General features: G+C 49.3%; 2 protein-coding genes across 5 annotated transcripts; both read left to right on the top strand.

Annotated features, from left to right (window-relative positions):
• Positions 1-383: 383 nt before the first annotated feature.
• Kifc1 (kinesin family member C1) lies at positions 384-15,725 on the top strand. Its single transcript, XM_042684325.1, has 11 exons — positions 384-535; positions 5,211-5,348; positions 5,538-5,637; positions 6,882-6,935; positions 7,038-7,097; positions 7,299-7,699; positions 8,349-9,125; positions 9,644-9,934; positions 10,028-10,101; positions 10,224-10,299; positions 15,542-15,725. The coding sequence occupies exons 1-11, from the start codon at positions 524-526 to the stop codon at positions 15,584-15,586; spliced, it is 2,028 nt and encodes a 675-aa protein (XP_042540259.1). The 5' UTR covers positions 384-523; the 3' UTR covers positions 15,587-15,725.
• Positions 15,726-16,617: 892 nt separating this feature from the next.
• Positions 16,618-22,124, top strand: Phf1 (PHD finger protein 1). Of its 4 annotated transcripts, none has more exons than XM_042683993.1 (15): positions 16,618-16,817; positions 17,544-17,723; positions 17,805-17,886; positions 17,995-18,090; positions 19,025-19,125; positions 19,233-19,381; positions 19,505-19,600; positions 19,761-19,829; positions 19,945-20,068; positions 20,176-20,243; positions 20,400-20,507; positions 20,628-20,814; positions 20,905-20,999; positions 21,248-21,325; positions 21,495-22,124. In XM_042683993.1, the coding sequence occupies exons 2-15, from the start codon at positions 17,565-17,567 to the stop codon at positions 21,781-21,783; spliced, it is 1,701 nt and encodes a 566-aa protein (XP_042539927.1). In that variant the 5' UTR covers positions 16,618-16,817; positions 17,544-17,564; the 3' UTR covers positions 21,784-22,124. The 4 variants fall into 4 exon arrangements, with proteins under 4 accessions (XP_042539927.1, XP_042539925.1, XP_042539929.1 ...); XM_042683991.1 differs by having other exon boundaries at positions 21,245-21,325; XM_042683995.1 differs by lacking the exon at positions 20,628-20,814 and having other exon boundaries at positions 21,495-21,642.
• Positions 22,125-22,170: the final 46 nt, after the last annotated feature.

The raw sequence follows: 22,170 nt of genomic DNA, 5'->3' as shown, positions 1-22,170 counted from the left end.
CTCCAGGAATCCCTCCCTCCTCCTCCGCCTCCACGCCAGTTACGTTACGACCGAGCGACGTTCTTGACGCATTTTCTGACGTATCGAGCGGCGACGTAAATCCAGTGCGCTCACTGCTAAAGGAATTGGGAGGCGGGGGGGGGGGGGGGGGGGGGGGAAGGGAGGAGGGGAAAAGAGGAGGGAACCGGAAGTAGATTTAACCCGTCTGTCTCCTGGACACTTACTAGACCGGAAAGAGAAGTCGCAGGCTAGGAGGGTGTGGCCTCGCGAGGCGCAGGGAGCTGCCATTGGCTCTTGTTGGAGGCGACAAAGACGATTGGCCCCTGCGTGCAGAGCGTGGTAAGAATGGGTAACGGCGGTTGAAATTCAAAAGTGGCGGGTGTGGCGCGCGGCCGGTAGCCGTCAGAACCCGTCGCGCGGGTACTCTTGTGTCACGAGCGGACGAGAGAACGTGGGTCCCAGGAGCCCCGGTGTCCTTTCCCCTTCCATTGCACCACCCGGCGTGTGCGGGTCGGAGGTGGACATGGAGCCCCAGGTGAGAGCGGGCGGCGAGTGTCGCCCATTGGGAGGGGGACGACGGCCGGTGGTCGCTGCTCCCGAGTTTGGGACTCCAGGCGGGCCTGGGTGGAAGGCGAAGGTCTGTGCGGCCCCGCGGTCGTGCCACGGGCAGAGGAGGCCGTGTGGACAGGGGGAGCAACCCCGGCAGGGCTTGGGCGGCAGGACTTGGGCGACGTCTTTCTGCCCGTCCCCAGCTTCCATCTCGGCCGTCCCCGTCCCACTTTTCCGCGCCAGGATTGCCCATTTCGAATTCTCAGGCCCATCTGACAGGTTTCCGCTTTTGGTGTGAGAAGTGAGGGTTCTCTTTTAGAGAAATGGTGTCTAAGGCTGGATCCTGCGGGTGTCCTTTGTGTTGGCTGATGTGTGTGTAGGTGATACTGCCTTGACCTTTGGCGCCAGTAAAAGTTCCTTCTGAATCCTTTGTTTACTAGTTTTTCACGTTTGTATTCATCCAAAGTAAAGATTCAACCTGAGGAGATTTATTGTATTCTGGCAACCAAAGAACAGGGCTGTGTGATGTGACCATGAAAAGTAGTAAAATGAAAAGCCTTGCCAGATCTATTTATTTAGTATCTATGGACAAACTCAACTTTTTTAGACATTGATAAATTTTTTTCTAAACGTTATATTTTATACAAGAACACTTCAGACGGGTTATTAGATGTGACTGATTTTAACAAGTTCTATTAGATTTGTATTATATGTTCTATTCATAGTCTTTTGTGAATCATTGCCTTATTGTTTAAAATGATGGCCTATTTTGAACTTTGTATAGGTACATTCCTGGTTTTATGACAAAATAAAACCTTTAATCTGTCCCAAACAAAAAATAATAGCTATTAGAAGTATGTTTTGTTTTAGCGTGAGTTACTGTTACTATATTTGTTTATTGTAAAAGTAGGCATGTAGCATTCAGTTCAGTTTTTAAAAGAAGTAATTTAACAATACCTGTCTGTTGTGAGTAGCCCTGGGGCTTGAAGTCAGGGCCTGGAATCTGTCTCTGTTTTTTTTTTGGGGATGGGGCCCAGTTGTGGGACCTGATGAACTCTAGGCCTGAGCGCTGTCCCTCAGCTCTTTAGCTCAAGGCTAGCTCCCTACCACTTGAGCCACAGCGCCACTTCCAGCTTTTTTTCTTTTTGCTTATGTGGTGCTGGGGAATCGAACCCAGGGCCTCAGGCATGCAAGGCAAGCGCTCTACCACTGAGCCACCTTCCCAGCCCCTGTCTCTGAGTTTTTGTGCTCAAGGCTAGCATTCTACCACTTGAGCACAGCTCCACTTCCATTTTGGGGGTGTTTAATTGAAGATAAGAGTCTCATAGCCTTTTCTGCCCTGGCTGGCTTCAAACTGCTATCCTCATACTTGATTTGCTAAGATTACAGGCATGAGCCACCTGCATTGGGATATCCTGAGCTTTTTTACTCAAGGGTATCACTCTACCACTTTACCCACAGCTCCACTTGCCACTGGCACCTTGGCTTCATTAAACGTTTCTTAAGCACCTACTGATTGCTCGGGACAGTTGTAGGTACTAGGATGAAGTAGTGAAGGAGACAGAAGTCCTAGCTATCAATGAGTATGCAGAGACAGCAATAAATGCAGTAAGTTGTATAGCTCTATTAAAAGGTGTTAAGAGTTATGCAGAAAGAAAAAAAATTAATTATGTTAAGAGCAGAAGAGGAAGCCAGCTGACTGGATAGTATTACATAGTGGTTTCAGTAAGCCCCTTTAGAAGGAGAGAACTGAGTAAATAATTGGAAGTGGTGAAGGAGGGAGAAAAGCAATTGGATGTTGAGGGAAAGATCATTCCAGGCAGAAGTAGTCTATTACAGTAGAGATCTCAAGAGTTTGTAGCAAGGAGGCCAGTATGGCTGGAATTAAGTGAACAAAAGGAAAAAGTTGTGCAAATGATCAGTTTGCTGCTGCTTTTTTGGGGGTGGGGGTGGGGTGTTAATGGAACTTGAACTTGGGCTCTTATACTTGCTAGATGGGTGCTCTACCTTCCTCTTGATCCATGCCTCCAACCCTCTTGCTTTTGTTATCCTTTCTCCCCGTAGAGTCTCAAATGTATGCCTCAAAGCCAGTCTCGACCGTAGTCCTCCTATTTATGATTTCCTTATAGCTGGGTTGACAGATATGCTCCCTAGGTCCAGCATTTTCCTAGTAAATATTTTGCCCAGCCTAGCTCACACTTCAGTCCCCTCCTCACGACCTCCCAAAGCAGCTGGGATTGTAGGCAAGAGCCTATAATCTGATAACTGGGTCTGGCCGTTATCCAACTTTAAGTGGAGATGTTGAGGAGGCACTAATGTGTAAATTCAGAAGTGAGGTCTAACCTGAAAGTACAAATTTGGGAACTCAGTATATTGATATTTAAAGCTGGAAGAACACATAGTGAATATACATATATAAAAAGCCAGTGGTTATGGTATGTTGTTGCACATCTGTAATCTCTGTACTCAAGAGAACAGGCAGAGCTGGCCAGTTAGGGCATGCCTGTCATCCAGCTGTTTGGGCAGCAGAGGCAGGAGGATCATAAGACTAGGTCATGGGGCTGGGAAGGTGGCTCAGTGGTAGAGTGCTTGCCTTGCATGCATGAGGCCCTGGGTTTGATTCCTCAGCACCACATAAGCAGAAAAAGCTGAAAGTGGTGCTGTGGTTTAGAGTGCTAGCCTTGAGCTGAAGAGCTGAGGAATAGTGCTCAGGCCCAGAGTTCAGGCCCCATGACTGACCAAAAAAAAAAAAGGCTGGGCACAATGACTTAAGCTTGACATAAGCTGCTGGAGAGAAGGAGATCGGGAGAAAAACAATACAATGGTAGATGGGGCAAAAAAAAATTTAAGACCACATTTCAGCCAATAAAAGGTGGCAAGCTATTTCATACTTGTTATCCAGGAATGGTAAATAAGAGGATTCCAGTCCAAGCTGGCCTAGGTATAAATAGAAGACCCTATTAGACATACAATGAAAACAAAAACGCCCGGTAGCATTGCTGAAGTGGTATACCTGCCAAGCAAATGCATAGACCTTAGTTCACAACTTAATGCTGACAAACAACAAAAAGAAATTAGTTAACTGAAAATTTGGGTCAGTTGATGCGGGGGGGGGGGGGGGGGGGGGAGGTAAGGCTGGTGCTCTACCATTTAATCCACAAGACCATTTTCAGCTTTATTGCTAGTTAATTAAAGATAAATCTCATGGGTTTGCTTGTCTGGGCTGGCTGCGAACTGTGATCCTCAAATCTCAGCCTTTTGAGTAGCTAAGATTGATTGTAAGTGTGAGTCACCAGCACCCTGCTTAACTGAAAATTTTTAATCAAAACCACATCAACCATTCCTTCTATGATATGGGTAACAGGACTGACTTTGACAGACGCCTTGGAATTTTTTCTCTCTACTGCCTTCCAACTCCCAAGCTAACTCCTAGTTAGATCAATACCTGGTTGCAGGCAATCCATCCCTCAGAGCCTTACTTTACTCAACTGCTTCTCCTCTGCTTAGCTGTCAAGCTCTCCTGAGTTCCATGAGAATTAAGTCTCAATGCCTGAAGGCATCCTTTGCACATAGTGAATTAAATTACGTCTGTATACTCAAAATGCTAAAAGCTGTGTACATCCTTGAGAGTGTTGAAAAAATAGATCATTTTCCTATAGAGCAATTATTTTGTAGAACTCGCTTGGAAAGGCTACCTTGGGAAAGAAGGGACTTAGATGTTCATTACTTAGTTCAGTACCTAGATCAGTGCCTGGCACACAGCATATGTTCAGTAAATCTCTGTTGAATGAAAACTGTGGACTCTTACTCAACCTCCTGAGTAGCTAGGATGATGGGCTCCACCATCCAGTTACATTCTTGTTTGTTTGTGGTGTGTGTGTGTGCGTGCGCGTGTGTGTGTATGTGTGTGAGAGAGAGAGAGAGAAGAGAGCGTGAGAGTGAGCGTGAGCGTGTGAACGTGCACACATGGACTTACACCAGTCCTGGGCTTGAACTGATCTCAGCCTCCTCAGTAGCTAGGATTACAGGCGTGAGCCACCAGCGCCCGGCCCATCCCTTATTTTAGCTCCAGTTTAAGCCTGTTTCATAGCTGTACCATATGGATGTTTGAGTTTTTACTTTCCAGAAGTGTCCATTTTTCTCTGCTCTTCAAGTCCTACCCTAAAAGTTAGCTGAAGTCCCGCAACTGTCTAGTTTTTACCATAGAAGATGTTCCCCCTTTTATGTCATGTCTTACTACTTTTTTTTTTTGTCGGTATTGGGGCTTCAACTATGGGCCTGGGCGCTATCCCTCAGTTCTTCAGCTCAAGGCCAGCGCTCTACCACTTGAGCCACAGCACCACTTCCAGTTTTCTAGTGGTTTATTAGAGATAAGAGTCTCATGGACTTTCCTGCCTGGGCTGGCCTTGAACCATGATCCTCAGATCTCAGCCTCCTGAGTAGCTAGGATTACAGGTGTGAGCCACCAGTGCCCAGTGATGTCTTACTTCTGACTGTGCTATTTGGTTGACACAGTGTCTGCAAGTCTCAGCTTTTGGCCTAAATGATGCTTAGTTAATGCTTATTGATGAGGATGTTGAGAACTAAGGCTGGAGGAAAAGGGAGTTTATAGGATATTTGGTCTTTTGGGTATTGTCTTAAGTGTCTCTTTTTCCCAACAGAGGTCTGCCTTGTTAGAAGTGAAGGGGAACGTAGAACTGAAGACACCCCTGGTGAAGGCCTCGTCCCGATTACCTCTCCCAGGAAGCAGGCTCAAAAGGGGCCCTGAGCAGATGGAGAATGCCTTAGAACCTGCGAAGGTGAGCTGTGTGTACAGAACTACACATGGTTGAGAAAGAAAATATGAATGTGTGTGTGTGTGTGTGTGTGTGTGTGTGTGTGTGTGTTGTAAGAGAGGCAATAGAGAGAAGAGGAGGGGGAGGAAGAGGAGAAGAGTACAGATAAATAAAGGAAGTTGATCATAGGCCTTGTCTTTTATCTTTTTCCAGAAACGGACTCGAGTTCAGGGTGCAGCACCCAAAATGAACATATCCCGTCCCAGAGCACCCCCTCTCAGCACAGCAGCACACACACAAAGCCAGACTGCAGGTGGGTCTAGGGATGGACAAGGACCAAAGCCGTGGGAGTACACTGCTTTTCTCCTGGCTCTATTCATTTTTTCTTTTCTTTCAATTTAACTTTTTTTTGGCGGGGGAGGGGTCAGTCTTGGGTCTCAAACTCTGGGCCTGGGCACTGTCCCTCAGCTCAAGGGTAGAGTCTACCACTTGAGCCACAGCACCACTTCTGGTTTTCTGGTGGTTCATTGGAGATAAGAATCTTATGGACTTTCCTGCCTGGGCTGGCTTTGAACTGTGATCCTCAGATCTCAGCCTCTTGAGTAGCTAGGATTACAGGTGTGAGCCACTGTCGCCTAACTTCAATTTAACTCTGTTTTGAGTAGGTATATTTCACTGACTTCAAAATTCCAAAGGCACAAAGATTGCTTTACAGTGGATGTGTTGTCATATCCTTCCCCTCTCCCCCCATTTCATTTGCCCTGGTGGGGCAGCTGTGTGTCCTTGTAGGGAGAGTTTGTATATTTGAGCAGATATGGGCATTGTCCCACACTTATTTTCACACAGATAATAGCATACTTTGCACAATTCTGTCCCCTGCTCTTTTTACTTATTTCCATCCAACTTGATTCTTGGTGTAATCAGTAATTTCTGGTCTTAGGAGGGACATCACCGGGAGCCTTCCAGTACTAGAGGACAGTTAGAAGTTACCTTATTTCCAGTTTTAACATCTCTGCTGGGCTTGGAATGTGGCTTAGTGGTAGAGTGCTTGTCTAGCATACATGAAGCCATGGGTTTGATTCCTTGGTACCATATAAACAGAAAAAAGAACTGATGCTGTGGCTCAAGTGGTAGAGCACTAACCTTGAGCAAAAGAAGCTCAGGGTCCGGTGCAGGTGGCTCACACCTGTAATCCTAGCTACTCAGGAGGCTGAGATCTGAGGATCACTGTTCAAAGCCAGCTCAGGCAGGAAACTCCATGAGACTCATCTCCAATAAACCACCAGAAAACCAGAAGTGGCGCTGTGGCTCAAGTGGTAGAGTGCTAGCCTTGAGCTGAAGAGCTGAGGGACAGCACCTAGGCCCAGAGTTCAAGCCCTATGACCGACCCAAAAAAACAAAGAACAAAGGAACAAGCTCAGGGACAGTGCCCAGGCCCTGAGTTCAAGCCCCAGGACTGGCAAAACAACAAAAAAACACCTTTGCTGCTTCTGGCTCAATCAGTATTTACCACCTCAGTTATTGTTCTACTTTTTCCTCTCTCCCATCTCTGGACAGCTCAAAAAGTTCCCAAGAAGACAGGACCCCGTTGTTCCACAGCTTTTGCTTCAGGTAATAATGCTTAGAAGCTGGAGCTGAGAAGGAGTGAATATAAAGAGGATGGCAGTAGAGTCACAGATTCAATAATTCTTATTCAGCTCCCCAATTCTCTAGTGGTAAAGAACCAGAAGCCAGTACCTGCTGTTCCTGCTGTTCCTGCCCAGAAGCCTGCTAGTAGGTGACAAATCTAACAACTGGGTGAGAGGCTGGGATAGGGAACAGGAGATGGTGAGTGCCTAGGAAAATCCATTTGGTCTTTTCCTGTCTCGAGGGTAAGGACATAGATGTGGTGTCAGGTGTGGAGGCCCTGAAAGCCAGAGGGAAGAGGACAGAGAGCCAGGACTCCACCATTTGTCTTTTCTCTGTCCATACCAGCATCAGCTGCTCCTCCTGTCGTGGGAGTGAAGAAACCCGGTAAACGTCCTGCCTGGGACTTAAAGGGTCAGTTATGTGATGTGAATGCAGAACTGAAACGATGTCGTGAGAAGACTCAGACACTGGACCAGGAGAACCAGCAGCTACGGGACCAGCTCAAGGAGGCCCAGCAACAGGCCAAGACTCTGGGGACAGAGCGCAGCACCCTAAAAGAGGAGCTGGCCAGAGTACAGGCTCAGGCTGAGCAGGGCCAGCAGGAGCTGGGGAGTCTGAGTGCCCGTGTCCTGGAACTGGAAGAACGGCTGGGCACGCAGGAGGGCTTGGTGCAAGCGCTCCAGAAGGAACAGTTGGAATTGCAGGAGGAGCGCAAGGTGTTGGCAACCCGACTGGAAGAGCAGGAGGTGGGGGTCAGATTCTCATAAAGTGCTAGCTCCCATTTCCTAGCAGAGGTCATGTACCCCTCCCCTTCCAGGTCCCCCTGAAGCTCTTTGGGCTCAGAACTCCCGACTACCTATCACCACCATTTTGTCTGTGCTTCCTGGCTCCACCCAGTCACTCCTGCCTCCACCTCCTTCCACTCTCCTCTCTGCTTCCTCTGTGTTCATAGTTCTCACTAGGATCTGTTTCTTCCCCTTGCCCTCAGTTCCCCTTTTTCTCAGATCTCCAGCCCTATTATAGATGTCTGAAGTACCCTCCCACTCCTGTGTCCATGTGAGTCCTTGGTGAGCTTCAAGTGGATTATTTGCACTTTCATATGATTCAAGTCTAGTTTTTTGCACTTTGAATATGTGCTTCACTTTTTTGAATGTTCTTTTTGTGCTCCATACTTAGTTTGCCTGTTCTGTAGAGTGTCAACCTAGCAGTCATCTTTGTGCCTCCTCTAGATATTTCCATAGCACTCCTCTCTCCTAGTACTGTGAGTCTGTTTCCTTCTGCTTACTAATCTATACAATCCATGGGGCTGTATAGGAACCCACTTCCACCCTTTGCCCCACTTGGCCACATGACTTGGTTGCATCTCACTCTCTGTGTCTATTCTGTTCTGGGCAGAGGCGACTGCAGACATCTGAAGCAGCTCTGTCAAGCAGTCAAGCAGAGGTGGCATCTCTGCAGCAGGAAACTGCAGCCCAGGCGACCTTACTAGCTGAACGAGGAGACCGTCTCCATGGGCTAGAGATGGAGCGCCGGCGATTGCACAACCAGCTTCAGGAACTCAAGGGCAACATCCGGGTCTTCTGCCGGGTCCGCCCTGTCCTCGCAGGGGAGCCCAGTCCATCCCCTGGCTTCCTCCTGTTTCCCCCTGGCCCTGCTGGGCTGTCTGATCCTCCAACTCGCCTTAGCCTTTCCCGGTCTGATGATCGACGTGGGACTCTGAGTGGGGCTCCAGCCCCCATTACCAGACACGATTTCTCCTTTGACCGGGTATTTCCACCAGGAAGCAGACAGGATGAAGTTTTTGAGGAGATCTCCATGCTTGTCCAGTCAGCTCTGGATGGCTATCCAGTTTGCATCTTTGCCTATGGCCAGACAGGCAGTGGCAAGACCTTCACAATGGAGGGTGGGCCAGGAGGAGACCCCCAATTAGAGGGGCTGATCCCTCGGGCACTGCGGCATCTATTCGCTGTGGCCCAGGAGTTAAGTGGCCAGGGCTGGAGCTACAGCTTTGTGGCAAGCTACGTAGAAATCTACAATGAGTCTGTCCGCGACCTGCTAGCCACTGGGACCCGAAAGGGCCAAGGAGTGTGTGAGATTCGTCGAGCAGGACCAGGAAGTGAGGAACTTACTGTCACCAATGCTCGATATGTCCCTGTCTCCTGTGAGAAAGAGGTAAGGACCCATGAATACTTGAGATTGAGGATGGGGATGAATAGGTAGGGAACCATAGGGGTGGGGAGGGGGGAGGGGGGAAAGGAACTGGAGAAAATTGACCAGTAAGTTGTGAGGACTAGGAGTAGGAAGGAGTGATATAGTTGCTGAAAGGGCAGATCTGTAAGATGCATTATCAAGTCTTGTTTCCTGCTACAGTCCATGCTGTTTACCTGAGCCATGCCAGCCTCCTGGCTGTTCCTCAGTTATTAGTGACAGTCCTAATTCAGGAACTTTGCCTGAATGCTGTGAGGCCATCTGGGTTGTTTGTCCTGTCTAAACTTACACATTCCCACACACCTTCATGTACTATTCCTCTATACTCTTATCCTTTAGCCTTCTCAGATATGTTGTCTATTTGACTTGCTTATTTTGTCTCTTCACTGAATAGAAAAGAAGTTCCAGGAGAGCATGCCTTACCTGGCATCATTATTTGATCACTTCTTGTCTCTTTGTCCCTTGTTGCCCTTGGTCTCTAGGTGGAGACTTTGTTGCATTTGGCCCGCCAGAATCGGGCTGTGGCTCAAACAGCCCAGAATGAGCGATCATCTCGTAGCCACAGCGTTTTTCAGCTGCAGATCTCTGGGGAGCATGCTGCTCGAGGCCTGCAGTGTGGGGCTCCCCTCAACCTTGTGGACCTGGCAGGGAGCGAGCGACTAGACTCTGGCCTAGCCCTTGGCCCTGGGGAGCGGGATCGTCTTCGAGAAACACAGGCCATTAACAGCAGCTTGTCCACACTAGGACTGGTCATTATGGCCCTAAGCAATAAGGTGGGTCAAGGGCAGGTGGAGTAGGAAGCTGCTTCTGATGGGCTGTGCAGAACCTGGCCCTATCCTAATAACAGTCCTCTTCAACCTTTCCAGGAGTCCCATGTGCCTTACCGGAACAGCAAGCTCACCTACTTGCTACAAAACTCCCTGGGCGGCAGTGCTAAGATGTGAGTGGAAGGGACAGATAGAAGGGATTTAGTAGGAACTATGGTGGAGAGGGGTATTGCTGGGGATCTGTTTAATCTTTGCTGAACACTAATGTTGGGTTGGGCTTCTTCTTTCTCCCTAGGCTTATGTTTGTGAACATTTCCCCCCTGGAAGAGAATGTCTCTGAGTCCCTCAACTCTCTACGATTTGCCTCTAAGGTGAATTACCACTAATCCTAGGCCTAATCAGGACCCCTTGCTGATTGTAGGCTTCTCTATTCCAAGTCCTGTCCTTTGGGTTGTGGGAGGTAGGGGAAGCACATTTATCCAGAAAGGATTTATACTTGCTAGGCATATGGAGGACTGCCCACCTGGTTCCATTTTTAGTTACTGGCTTTTGAATTGAGTTTTTTTAGAATAGATAAATAAAGCCAGGCGCAGGTAGCTCACGCCTGTAATCCTACAGGCTGAGATCTGAGGATTGTAGTTCAAAGCCAGCCTAGGCAAGGAAAGTCTGTGAGACTCTAATCACCAATTAGCCACCAGAAAACCGGAAGTGGTGCTGTGACTCAAGTGGTAGAGTGCTAGCCTTGAGCTGAAGAGCTCAGGGACAGCACCAGGCCCAGAGTTCAAACAAAAACAAGCTATGAATGCATGTTCTTATTTCCCCTCTCCTGTACATATGTACTTCTGAACATTTCTTTAACAAAACAACTCCAAAATTACTCCCATCACCAGAGATGACCAACCACATTATTTTCAGATTTGGATAGGATACGCTGTGTAGATATACCAAAATTTATCCACCAGTTCCCTCTACTGGTCACTTGGATTGTTTCCACCTTTTTTCCCTAATACAAACAAGGCCACATAGACTAATCTTGTACATGTGTTATTTTGTGTTTTTTAGTTACAACTTAACGATGTAGGCAAATAATCCTTGAAATGGAGAATTACAGGTTTTTCAGAGCATTCCAAATAATGTGAATTCAGGTTACAAACCCTGCAGGAGACAGCTCATGGCCATGAATTTTCAAGGAGACTCTGTGTTCCCTCCACTGGAGTTTAGCAAGTCAGAAAGTTTTCTTACTGTTTGTCTTGGCAGAAGGGTGATAATGGTGAATCTCCCCACCCCCACTCCCCTACCCCCACCCCAGTCTACCCATTTCTTGAGGGTAGTGTCTTTTTTTTCCTCCAGTACATTCTCAACCCGTGCTTCTTTATTGGTAGAAGTGTGCACACGTGCGCATGCAGGTCACACAGGTGCAGAGTTTCCAACTCTTATGATAGTTCCTTTTTACATCGAGTACAATTTGTTCAACACTCTGTAAGATTCATAGATTTAAAAAGCAAGCTTCCTTTATAATTTTTCAAACACATACTCAATAGGAGTAGAATCTTTTGATGGGTTCTTTATTTGTTCTTATTGTTGGTTGTGGGGCTTGAACTCTGGGCCTAGGCACTATCCTTCAGCTCTTCAGCTCAAGGCTAGTGCTCTACCACTTGAGCCATAGCACCTCTTCCGGTTTTCTGGTGGTTTATTGGAAATAAGAGTTTCATGGACTTTCCTGTCAGGGCTGGCTTTGAATCCCGATCCTCAGATCTCAGCCTCCTGAGTAGCTAGGATTACAGGCATGAGCCACCAGCGCCTGGCGTTTGATGGGTTCTTATATTATTTGGGGTATTTTCAGGTTTTTCCTTTTGCCAAGCAGAATAGCCAGCTGCCTCAGCACCTATACCCTGCATCTATCTGTCTGTCCGTCAGTCCATCCATCCATCCATCCATCCCTCCATCCATCTCTGTGTTGGGAATGAGCCCATGGTTTCATGCATGTTAAGCACAGGCTCCACCACTGAGCTGCATCCCCAGCCTAGCTATTGATATTTTATCAACATCAATTCAACAACATGAACTTTTGTGTGTGTGTCTATATACTGGTCCTGGGCCTTGAACTCAGGACCTGAACACTGTCCCTGTGCTCTTTTGCTCAGGGCTAGCACTCTGATTTTGAGCACAGCTCCACTTCCAGTTTTCAGTTAGTTAATAGGAAGTGAGAGTCTCAAAGGGACTTTTCTGCCTGGGCTTGTTTCAAACCTCTATCCTCAGATCTCAGCCTCCTGAGTAGCTGGATTACAGGTGTGAGCCACCAGTGCCCGGCTTAGGGTACATTTCTTTTTGGACAATGTCACTCCTTCCCTAATGTGAACTTTTTTTTTTTTGGGTCCAGTCATGGGGCCTGAACTCTGGGCCTGGGCGTTGTTCCTCAGCTCTTCAGCTCAAGGCTAGCACTGCTACCACTTGAGCCATAGCGCCACTTCCGGCTTTTTTCTTTTTGCTTATGTGGTGCTGAGGAATCGAACCCAGGGCCTCATGCATGCAAGGCAAGCGCTCTACCACTGAGCCATCTTCCCAGCCCAAATGTGAACTTCTTAATATTCCATAATAAGCAGCTAAGTTTCTGAAATGTCTCAAATGTCTTTTATATATAGAACTTGTTCAAGTCAGGATACTCATTATTTGCTTGAAAGATTTCTTTTTCTCCCAACTCTAAGGTCATTTATTTGTTGAACTAGATCATTGAATATACAGTATTCTGAATTTTGGTTAGTTGTTTTCTCTTCCCCTTATATCTTTCTGCTAATAATTAGATTTAGAGATTTATTAGACTTGAAATTCTAGTTCAGATTTCTTGGCACAGTATACATCTGTTGTGTCTTTTCAGAAAGCACCTAATATCTAGTTGTTTTGCTTTTATTTTTATTGTTTTTTTAAAATTTTATTGTAAAGATACTATACAGAGGAGTTTGTTACATGAATAAGGTAATGAGTACATTACTTGCTGAACATTGTTACACCCTCTGTTTTTTTCCTACTATCCCTTCCCTCCACTTCTCCCCTCCCCCTCCCTTTTTTTTTTTTTCTGAGTCATGGGCCTTGAACTCTGGGCCTGGGCACTGTTCCTCAGCTCAAGGCTAGCGCTCTACCACTTGAGCCACAGTACCACTTCTGGTTTTCTGAGTGGTTTATTGGAGATAAGCATCTCACAGACTTTCCTGCCCAGGATGGCTTTGAACTTCGATCCTCAGATCTCAGCCTCCTGAGTAGCTAGGATTACAGGCTTGAGCCACCAGGCACCCGGCTACTTTTATTTATTTTTATCAGTTGTGGGACTTGAACTCAGGGCCTGGCCACTCTCCTTAAGCCTCTTTGTGTCCAAGGCTAGCACTCTACCACTTGAGCCACAGTGCTACTTCCAGTTTTCTTGCAGTTAATTGGAGATAAGTGTCTCACAGCCGGGTGCTGGTGGCTCACGCCTGTAATCCTAGCTACTCAGGAGGCTGAGATCTGATGATCGAGGTTCAAAGCCAGCCTGGGCAGGAAAGTCCGTAAAACTCTTATCTCCAATAAACCACCAGAAAACCAGAAGTGGCGCTGTAGCTCAAGTGGTAGAGCACTAGCCTTGAGCTGAAGAGCTGAGGGACAGCATTCAGGCCCAGAGTTCAAACTCCACGACTGGGAAAGAAAAAAAAAAAAGAGTCTCACAAACTTTCCTGCCTGGGCTTGTGATCCTCAGATCTCAGCCTCCTGCGTAGCTAGAATTACAGGGGTGAGCCACCAGCACCTGGCTTGTTTTACTTTTAATAATATCAGAATTGAGTGTTGTCAGTCTGATCCATCCATTTAGAGTTTTGTGGATTTTGTCGGTCTTACTGGGCCTCAGTGCTCTTCAGCTCAGGGTGAGGGCTCTACCACTTGAACCACAGTGCCACTTCCGGTTTTCTGGTGGTTAATTGGAGATAAAAGTCTCACAGACTTTTCTGCCTGAGAGCTGGCTTTGAATCATGATCCTCAGATCTCAACCTCCTAAGTATCTAGGATTACAGGGGTAAACCACTAGCGCCCAGCTTAGAGGGTTTTTAAGTGAAGATTTTCTAATCTCAGCTTTATCTTTATTGTGATTTTTTTTTTAATGAAGAATTTTCCCTTGCCATCTGCAGGCATACCTGAAAGATATTGTGAGTTTGGTTTTACACTGCAATAAACTAAATATAGCAGTAGAGCAAGTTATGAACTTTTGGGTTTCCCTGTACATATAAGAGCTATGCTTGTCCAGGCACCAGTAGCTTACATGTATAATCCTAGTTATACAGGAGGCTGAGATCTGAGGGTCACAGTTTGAAGCCAGCCTGGGCAGGACAGTCCATGAGACTCTTATCTCCACTTAGCTACCAAAAGCTGGAAGTGGAGCTGTGGCTTAAGTGGTAGAGAGTAGGCCTTGAGCAAAAAAGCTCAGACAGCGCCCAGGACCAACACAAAAGGAAACCAATAACAAAAAACTTTATTGCCAAGTAGCACTAGTGATCACCTAAAACAACTGGCGAAAAAAGTTGAGTGCCCACAGGGTTGGGTGCAGGGTTATAAGTCTCAAACTTATAATTTGTAAATAGTGCAATAAAATGATCCATGCTTGCATTTAGTTGCTCTGAAAATTAGTCTGTGTAGAAAAAGAAAGGTAGTTGGGGCTGGGAAGTTGGCTCAATGGTAGAGTGCTTGCCTTGCATGCATGAGGCCTTGGGTTCAATTCCTTAGCACCACAAAAGCAGAAAAAAGAAGGAAGTGGTGCTGTGGCTCAATTGGTAGGGTGCTAGTCTTGAGCTGAAGAGCTGAGGGACAGCACCCAGGCCCAGAATTCAGCCCCCACGACCAACAAAAAAGAAAAGAGAAAAAGAAAGGTAGTTGAATTCTCCATTGATTGTCCAGGTTATTTTAATGTTTGTATACTTGTACTGGGGCTTGAACTCAAGGCCTGTCTCTGTCACTCCTCTTTTTTAGCTCTACCACTTGAGCCATACCTCCAGTTCAGATTTTCAGTATTGATTTGATTCCAATTTTCAGCAGCTCTAATGGTGACCTATTGAGTTTTTGTGTGGAGGTGTTAATCATTACAGATACTCAAGTATTCGTTTTCAATGCTTTGCAGTTGTTCTTTCTAGCATTGATTGCCTTATCTTTGGCAGGTATGAGCGCCTTCTAGTTGACTCCTGTTAATTCATGTGTTTTATTCTGGGCCTTTGAGTCTTACAGCCCCAACCCTCCTATGTCCTTTAAACAGGACCCCAATTGCTTTCAGACTTGTGATGATCCATTTTCTAAGGAGGCTTAGTTCCTAAATAAGTGGTGTTATTATTTTGTCTAGCATAAGTATTTTACGTAGGGCCTTTGAGGTCTCTTTGAGGTCTCGTTATCACTCTCTGTTCCTTTGTCCTGCATTTCTTCTGCTCTTTACTTCCTCCAGAGTGGCATAGAACTAATCATAAGTGGAACCAGCTTAGATATACTTTCATAGCCGTTATTTCAGTATTCTAGAGGGTAGCCCTAGCATTGGGGGTGGTACAACTTGGGGAATTTGTTCCGATTACTCTGCAAACATTTTTACCCTGTATAATCCCTTATCTTCAGGTGAACCAGTGTGTTATTGGTACTGCCCAAGCCAACAAGAAATGAAGATGGATCTAGATCCTGTGTATGTCTGTGTGTTTCTGGGGGGGGGGGAGGGGTCTGAAGGATTGTGCCGAGAGCTTTATGTACTCGGGCTTATCAAATAAAGAATATTTGTAATTGCTTTTTAAATAAAGATTTTATTAGTGGTTGTAGAAAGCAAAAGTATTTTTCCTATCTGTAAGGATGGAAGTTGTGCAGGACTCGGGCCGTGAGATTTTTTGCCTTCATCTCTTAAGTGGGTCGCCACAAGGAGTGGGCAGTAGCCAGCCACACTCCCTCCCCACCACTGGCCCCCCGGGCCGGTGTGGGACGGCGGGGGCCAGAGCGCAGGTGAGACCGAGGCGCCCCCGCCACTGCCGGCTCTTCCCTCCCGCCCTTTCCCTGCCTCACTGTTTGAACCGCTCGGGCTCTGCCCGCCTGCTGCCCATTGGTCAGCTCTCGGCGGCGTCACCGCCTGGGCTACTCGCCCTCAACGCCCTTCCACCGCTCTGGAAGCGCCAGGCGGGACGGTCTTCGGGGCGGGCGCGCCAGCTCGCCAGCTCCGTCCTACGGCCTCCGGCTGCCGGCCGCCGCCCGCTCCGGGCGGAGCTCAGTCTTCCCAGGTGCCGCGCGCGGGCGGGGCCACGCGTGCGCAGAGGCGAGGGGGCGAACTTGCCATCGAAAGGGCGGGGCAGGGGCAAGGGGGGGCACCGGGAAGGGTGAATGGAGGGCGGGGCCGCGAACTCGGGCGGGGGCGGGGCCTGGGGCGCCCACGGACGGGGCGGGCGGGGCCGCGAGGTGCCGCGCGGGGGCATCCCCTCTTGCCCCGAGGGCGAATCTCCCGCCGCGGCAAGGGGCTGCGAGGATTCCCTTTCCCGCCGAGATCGCCCGCTCGCGCCCCGGCTGTGGAGGGGCAGCCGCAGGCCCCGCGCCCTCCAGGCCTGTTGGAGGTGAGGGAGGTGGTGCCCGCCCCTCCCTCCGGCTCCTCCTCCCCCAGCCCTCCCCTCCCATCACCCTCCCCTACCGGTAGGTCCCTCCCCTCCCTCCCCCTGCCGCCTCCTCCTGCCGCTGCCGCTCCTTTGGCTGCTGCGTCATACGCCCCAGAGCCGCCGGGACCGAGGGGCTGGGCCTGGGGACCCCCCGGCCTCCGCCTGCACGCCCCCCGACGCCCGGACGTGCCCTTCCCGCGCGGAAGGCTCGCTCCGCTCTCCCACGTCTGCCCCTGCCCAGCCCCCGGCGGCCCCAGCTGTCATCGGTAAGAAGGCGGCGGGAGGCGCCCGTGTCTGCGGGGGGCGGAGGGGGGAAGGACAAGGCGCCGGGGGTCGGCGTGCAGGGCGCGGGCCGGCGGCCTGGGGTCCGGACCCGGCCGACCCAAGTCCCTTCTCAGACTCGCCTTCTCCGGGAGTAGAGACGGGGACTGGGACACGCCCCCCTCCCGGGGCACTCAGGGAAGTTATCAAACCCAGGGCAGGAATCCTCCAATTTGAGGGTGACCTGACATAACCTGGCACTAGGGTGATTGTTCTGAATGAGACAGGCAGGCCTGAGGAGACTGCTGTTTCTACTCTAGAAAACATCTCCAGAAAAGCTCCAAAACACATTTCTGGGAAACAGAGAAACCCAATTATGATACCTCCAAACAGCTGGAGCAGGTGATATGATACCCCAAAACAGATGAGGAAGGTGAATTGAGTGGTTGCTTCTGCAACCATCATTTCCCCTAAGATCTCAAGGCCAGAATTTAGTCCCAGGAGATCTCTGGAAGCTGAAAAACTAAAGAACTAGACTGGGGAGGAGGTTAGAGTTGGAAGAGCTGCAGTCAAGGACTGGAGTGACCAGTAATTTCTCACCCAAGTGTCTTAGAGCTTTGCAGACTGGGAGTGCAGATGTTTGGTCCTTGATCCTTGACAGAAAAATAGGCAAAGGGAACAGGGAAGCTTACTTGACTTTCATAACCTTCTTTCCATCTCATTCTGGCTAGACCCCCCCTCCCCAGGATGCAATGGCGCAGCCCCCCCGGCTGAGCCGCTCTGGTGCCCCCTCTCTTTGGGACCCAGCTTCCCCAGCTCCCACCTCAGGCCCCAGACCTCGACTTTGGGAGGGTCAAGATGTGCTGGCCAGATGGACAGATGGGCTCTTGTACTTGGGTACCATCAAGAAGGTAAGTCTAATCTTTCACCATCTCCCCATTCTCCTTATCTAATTCTGGTCCTCACTTCATTCTTGTGCTCACCCATTCCAGGTGGACAGTGCACGGGAGGTGTGTCTGGTCCAGTTTGAGGATGATTCCCAGTTTCTGGTTCTTTGGAAAGACATTAGCCCTGGTGAGACCCTAAAAAACCTGAGTGTGGATAGTATTGATACTAGAAACCTGGCTTGGGTGACACACTGGAACTTTAGGGCAGCCATGCTGATACTGTGTTCCTTTACAGCTGCCCTCCCTGGGGAAGAACTCCTTTGTTGTGTCTGTCGATCTGAGACTGTGGTCCCTGGAAACCGACTGGTCAGCTGTGAGAAATGCCGCCATGGTAAGAAGACTGGACACCTTTATGGTCCTTTGTTTTGGGGGGAGGACAGTCCTGGAATTGAACTCAGGACCTGAGAATTGTACTCTCAAGTTTTTGCACAAAGTTGGTGCTCTACCACTTGTCATAACTCCACTTCTGGTTTTTTGGTGGTTAATTGGCTATAAGAATCTCACAAGCTGGCTGGGAATGTGGCTTAGGGGTAGAGTACTTGCCTAGCATGCATGAAGCCCTGGATTCAATTCCTCAGTACCACTAAACAGAAAAAGCCAGAAGTGACGCTGTGGCTCAAGTGGTAGAGCGCTCACCTTGAGCTGAAGAGTTGAGGGACAGTGCCCAGGCCCAGAGTTCAAGCCCCACAACCGGGTGGGACGGGGGAGCCAGAAGTGGTGCTGTGGCTTAAGTGATAAGAGTGCTAGCCTTGAACAAAGGCAGCTCAGGGACAGTGCAGGCCCTGAGTTCAAGCCTCCGGACTGGCAGGGGAAAAAAAAATCTCAGAAGCTTTCCTGCCCAGGCTGGCACCAAACTGCAATCCTCAGATCTCAGCCTCCTAAATAGTTAGGATTACAGGTGTAACCACCAGGACTCAGCTCAATGGTCCAGTTTGCCCTGGACCTTCTGAGTTGCCATTAGCCCTTCCCTCTGTTCCCCCATCCTAGTCTGAATTGTCAGACCACAGTTCTGGCCTCATCCCCTTCCAGCACAGCAGGAGACAGCCATAGAACGGAGGTGATGTAAACTTTGCAGGCAGGTGGTATATCACATCTTTTCTAATCATCTGAGCTTGGACAACACCCTTAAATCTCTAGGAACCTCAGTTCTCTGTCAGGATAATGCACTCAACCCAGTAGGACCATAGTTAAGGATTAATGAGACAAGACTGTTACAAAATATGCAGCTCAGTAGGTGGTCCACTATCAATATTGTCCTTATTCAGCTTATCACCAGGACTGTCATGTTCCCAGAGCCCCAGCCCCTGGAGAAGGAGAGGGCACATCCTGGGTCTGCCGCCAGTGTGTCTTTGCGATTGCCACCAAGGTAAAGGCATCTCTTTGTTGCCCCTTCCTGTGGGAGTCTTCCACCCACAGCCTCTCTCAAGGTGCCTCTCCTACCCCAGAGTCCTCCCACCAGTTCTTTCTCCACAGAGGGGAGGTGCCCTGAAGAAAGGTCCCTATGCCCGGGCCATGCTGGGCATGAAGCTCTCTCTTCCATATGGACTAAAGGGGCTGGATTGGGACGCTGGACATCTGAGCAACCGACAGCAGAGCTACTGTTACTGTGGTGGCCCTGGGGAGTAAGTATTGAAGGGTAGCAAGTTACGGAGTAGGTGACATGGTGGTAGACCTGGAGGAATGGTGAAGGGGCAGGGTGAGGGGGAAGACATTTTCTGGAGCCCACTAATTCTGTTTCTCCTTAGGTGGAACCTGAAAATGCTGCAGTGCCGGAGCTGCCTGCAGTGGTTCCATGAAGCCTGTACCCAGTGTCTGAGCAAGCCCCTCCTCTATGGTGACAGGTGAGGCCAGAGCAAGGTCCCCTGGAGCTGAGGATGCCCTCCTGTTGTGTTCTGTCCTCAGTTCCCAACCCCTGCAGTGTTTCCTCCTTGCTTGTAAGTTCTCCAGGGCATATATAGGTTGTCCAAGTAAGGTGGGGTTTTCTTCCTTTTCCATGTCCAGGTTCTATGAGTTTGAATGCTGTGTGTGTAGGGGGGGGCCTGAGAAGGTCCGGAGGCTACAGCTTCGCTGGTAAGCCAATTGGGCACGGGCTCAGCATTTCACCCCAATGCTCCTACCTCCCACCTTAGGACTCCTTTGGCTTCTGTCATGTTCTCATGGCCTTGACAACTCCATGTTTCTCCAGGGTGGATGTGGCCCATCTTGTACTCTATCACCTCAGTGTTTGTTGTAAGAAGAAATACTTTGACTTTGACCGAGAGATCCTCCCCTTCACCTCTGAGAACTGGGACAGTCTGCTCCTGGGGGAGGTAAGGGGTAGTAGAGCTTTGGGCATCGGGGTGGACAGACAGGAAACGTCAAGAAAAGTAGGAGAGAACCTCCACTCTCCGGACTCAGTTCACTTGCCTTTTCCCAGCTTTCAGATACCCCCAAGGGAGAACGTTCTTCCAAGCTTCTCTCTGCTCTCAACAGCCACAAGGACCGGTAAGTTGGAGGGTTGGGAGAGCCAGCAGGGAGGCTCAGAACACTGGATGTCTGGGAAGGGAAGGGCCAGCTTCAACCCACCTGGAGGACTAAAGAATGGCAAACGGACCCCTTTTCTATAGCACTTACCTTATATCATTTCTCTCCTTGCCCCAGTTTCATTTCTGGGAGGGAGATTAAGAAGAGGAAATGTTTGTTTGGTCTCCATGCTCGGACCCCTCCTCCTGTGGAGCCCCCCCCTGCTGGAGATGGAGCCCCTACCAGGTCACTGGTCTAGCAGGGATGGGGGAAATTCCCAGGATAGTCTGGAGGGCAAATGTATAGAGAGGGGGAGGTCTTGGGATGTCCGGGAGGGGGCTGGGGGGATAAGGAGGCCTCTTACAGCTTCCCTTCAGGGCAGGGCCCTGGGGGAGGGGTCTCAAGTCCCCTGGGGAAGCGACGGAGGCCGGAGCCAGAGCCCCTGAGGAGGCAGAAGGGGAAGGTGGAGGAGCTGGGGCCACCCTCAGCAGTGCGCAATCAGCCCGAGTCCCGGGAGCAGAGGGAGAGGGCTCGTCTGCAGAGGGCACTGCAGGTACAGGGGCAGGGGGAATTCAGTGGGGCAAATGGTGGGGGATGGGAAGGAACCAAGGAAGATTTCTCAGTCTTCTTCTTCTTCTTCTAGGCCTCTGTGTCACCACCATCTCCCAGCCCTAACCAGAATTACCAGGGCAGCAGGGGCTATAACTTCCGGCCCACAGATGCCCGCTGTCTGCCCAGGTCAGTGTTTCTATGCTTCCCAACAGATGTATGTTATTTTCATCTTCTAACTCTTGTCACCTAGAATTCTTTTTCCTCTCCCCTTTGGCTACATGTTTCTTGTTCTATACGGGCTTTTAGAGTCAATGTCTAGGAACCAGTGTTTTGGGGGTAGGGGTTACACTGGGGTGTTTGGATTCTGCCATTCCAGGGGGAGAGGATTTGTTTCTAACCTCCAGTCCTGACTTTCATCCTCCCAACCTTAGCAGCCCCATTCGGATGTTCGCTTCCTTCCACCCTTCTGCCAGCACCACAGGGACCTCTGGGGACAGTGAACCCCCAGACAGGTAAATTTGTTCCTCATTACCTGTGACTCCTCCACTTCTATGATCCTAAATTCCTTTACCTCAAACCATTTCTTCTGATTCTCATGTGCGCCCCACCCCACCATTTCTGATTGGTCTTTGTCCACGTCTGTCTGACTAGACTTAATTTAAAATTGTCTTCTCTTCCTAGGTCGCCCTTGGAACTTCACATTGGCTTCCCCACAGACATCCCCAAAAGTGACCCCCACTCGATGATTGCTTCATCTTCCTCAGTCCCAGCCCCCTCCCCAGGTCTTCCTAGACATTCAGCACCCCCTTCTCCCCTGTGCCATAGTTTGTCTCCTGGGACTGGAGGAGGAATCCGAGGTGGGGTTGGCTACCTATCTCGAGGGGACCCTGTCCGGGTCCTTGCTCGAAGAGTAAGGCCTGATGGCTCTGTGCAGTACCTTGTTGAGTGGGGAGGAGGGGGCATCTTCTAAACAGCCTGCCCCTGCCCACCTCCCCATTTGCACACATCGGCACTTTCATACCCTGACCTCTGACCTCACCTACAGCTGGGATGTACCTGGAGAGATAGGGGGTAGTTCTCCCTACTGCCCAGGCTGGAATCCAAAGGGGGATGGGGAAGAGACTCTCTTCTCTATCCCTTCATGATTCCTGACCCCCCCTTCATCCTTCTTCCTATTCCTTTTGATGTTATTTTGTTACAGCTTTTTAAATATTTTTAAAAATTATTTAACCCCTGGGTGCAAAGACTGAGGAGGGGGGATGATAAAGGATCCCAGATTCTCTATGACTGAAATAAAGAGAAATAAACTAGTGGCTGAGTCATTCTGAAAAATAGAACATAGAGACTAGAAGGACTT

Source organism: Dipodomys spectabilis, unplaced genomic scaffold (genome assembly GCF_019054845.1).
Source record: "Dipodomys spectabilis isolate Male_0828 unplaced genomic scaffold, ASM1905484v1 ptg000085l, whole genome shotgun sequence".
Lineage (NCBI taxonomy): Eukaryota > Metazoa > Chordata > Mammalia > Rodentia > Heteromyidae > Dipodomys > Dipodomys spectabilis.
The sequence above is the reverse complement of the archived record's forward strand: the minus strand, read 5'-3'. Positions and strand labels throughout refer to the sequence as shown.

Bases quoted from the DNA above. Each gene is read 5' to 3' on its own strand.
- Kifc1 (XM_042684325.1), top strand. The intron at 5,349-5,537 runs GTGAGCTGTGTG...ATCTTTTTCCAG, and splicing joins ATGCCTTAGAACCTGCGAAG to AAACGGACTCGAGTTCAGGG. The intron at 7,098-7,298 runs GTAGGTGACAAA...TGTCCATACCAG, and splicing joins TCCTGCCCAGAAGCCTGCTA to CATCAGCTGCTCCTCCTGTC.
- Phf1 (XM_042683991.1), top strand. From the start codon at position 17,565: ATGGCGCAGCCCCCCCGGCTGAGCCGCTCTGGTGCCCCCTCTCTTTGG. The intron at 19,830-19,944 runs GTAAGCCAATTG...ATGTTTCTCCAG, and splicing joins CGGAGGCTACAGCTTCGCTG to GGTGGATGTGGCCCATCTTG. The intron at 21,000-21,244 runs GTCAGTGTTTCT...TCCCAACCTTAG, and splicing joins GATGCCCGCTGTCTGCCCAG to CAGCCCCATTCGGATGTTCG.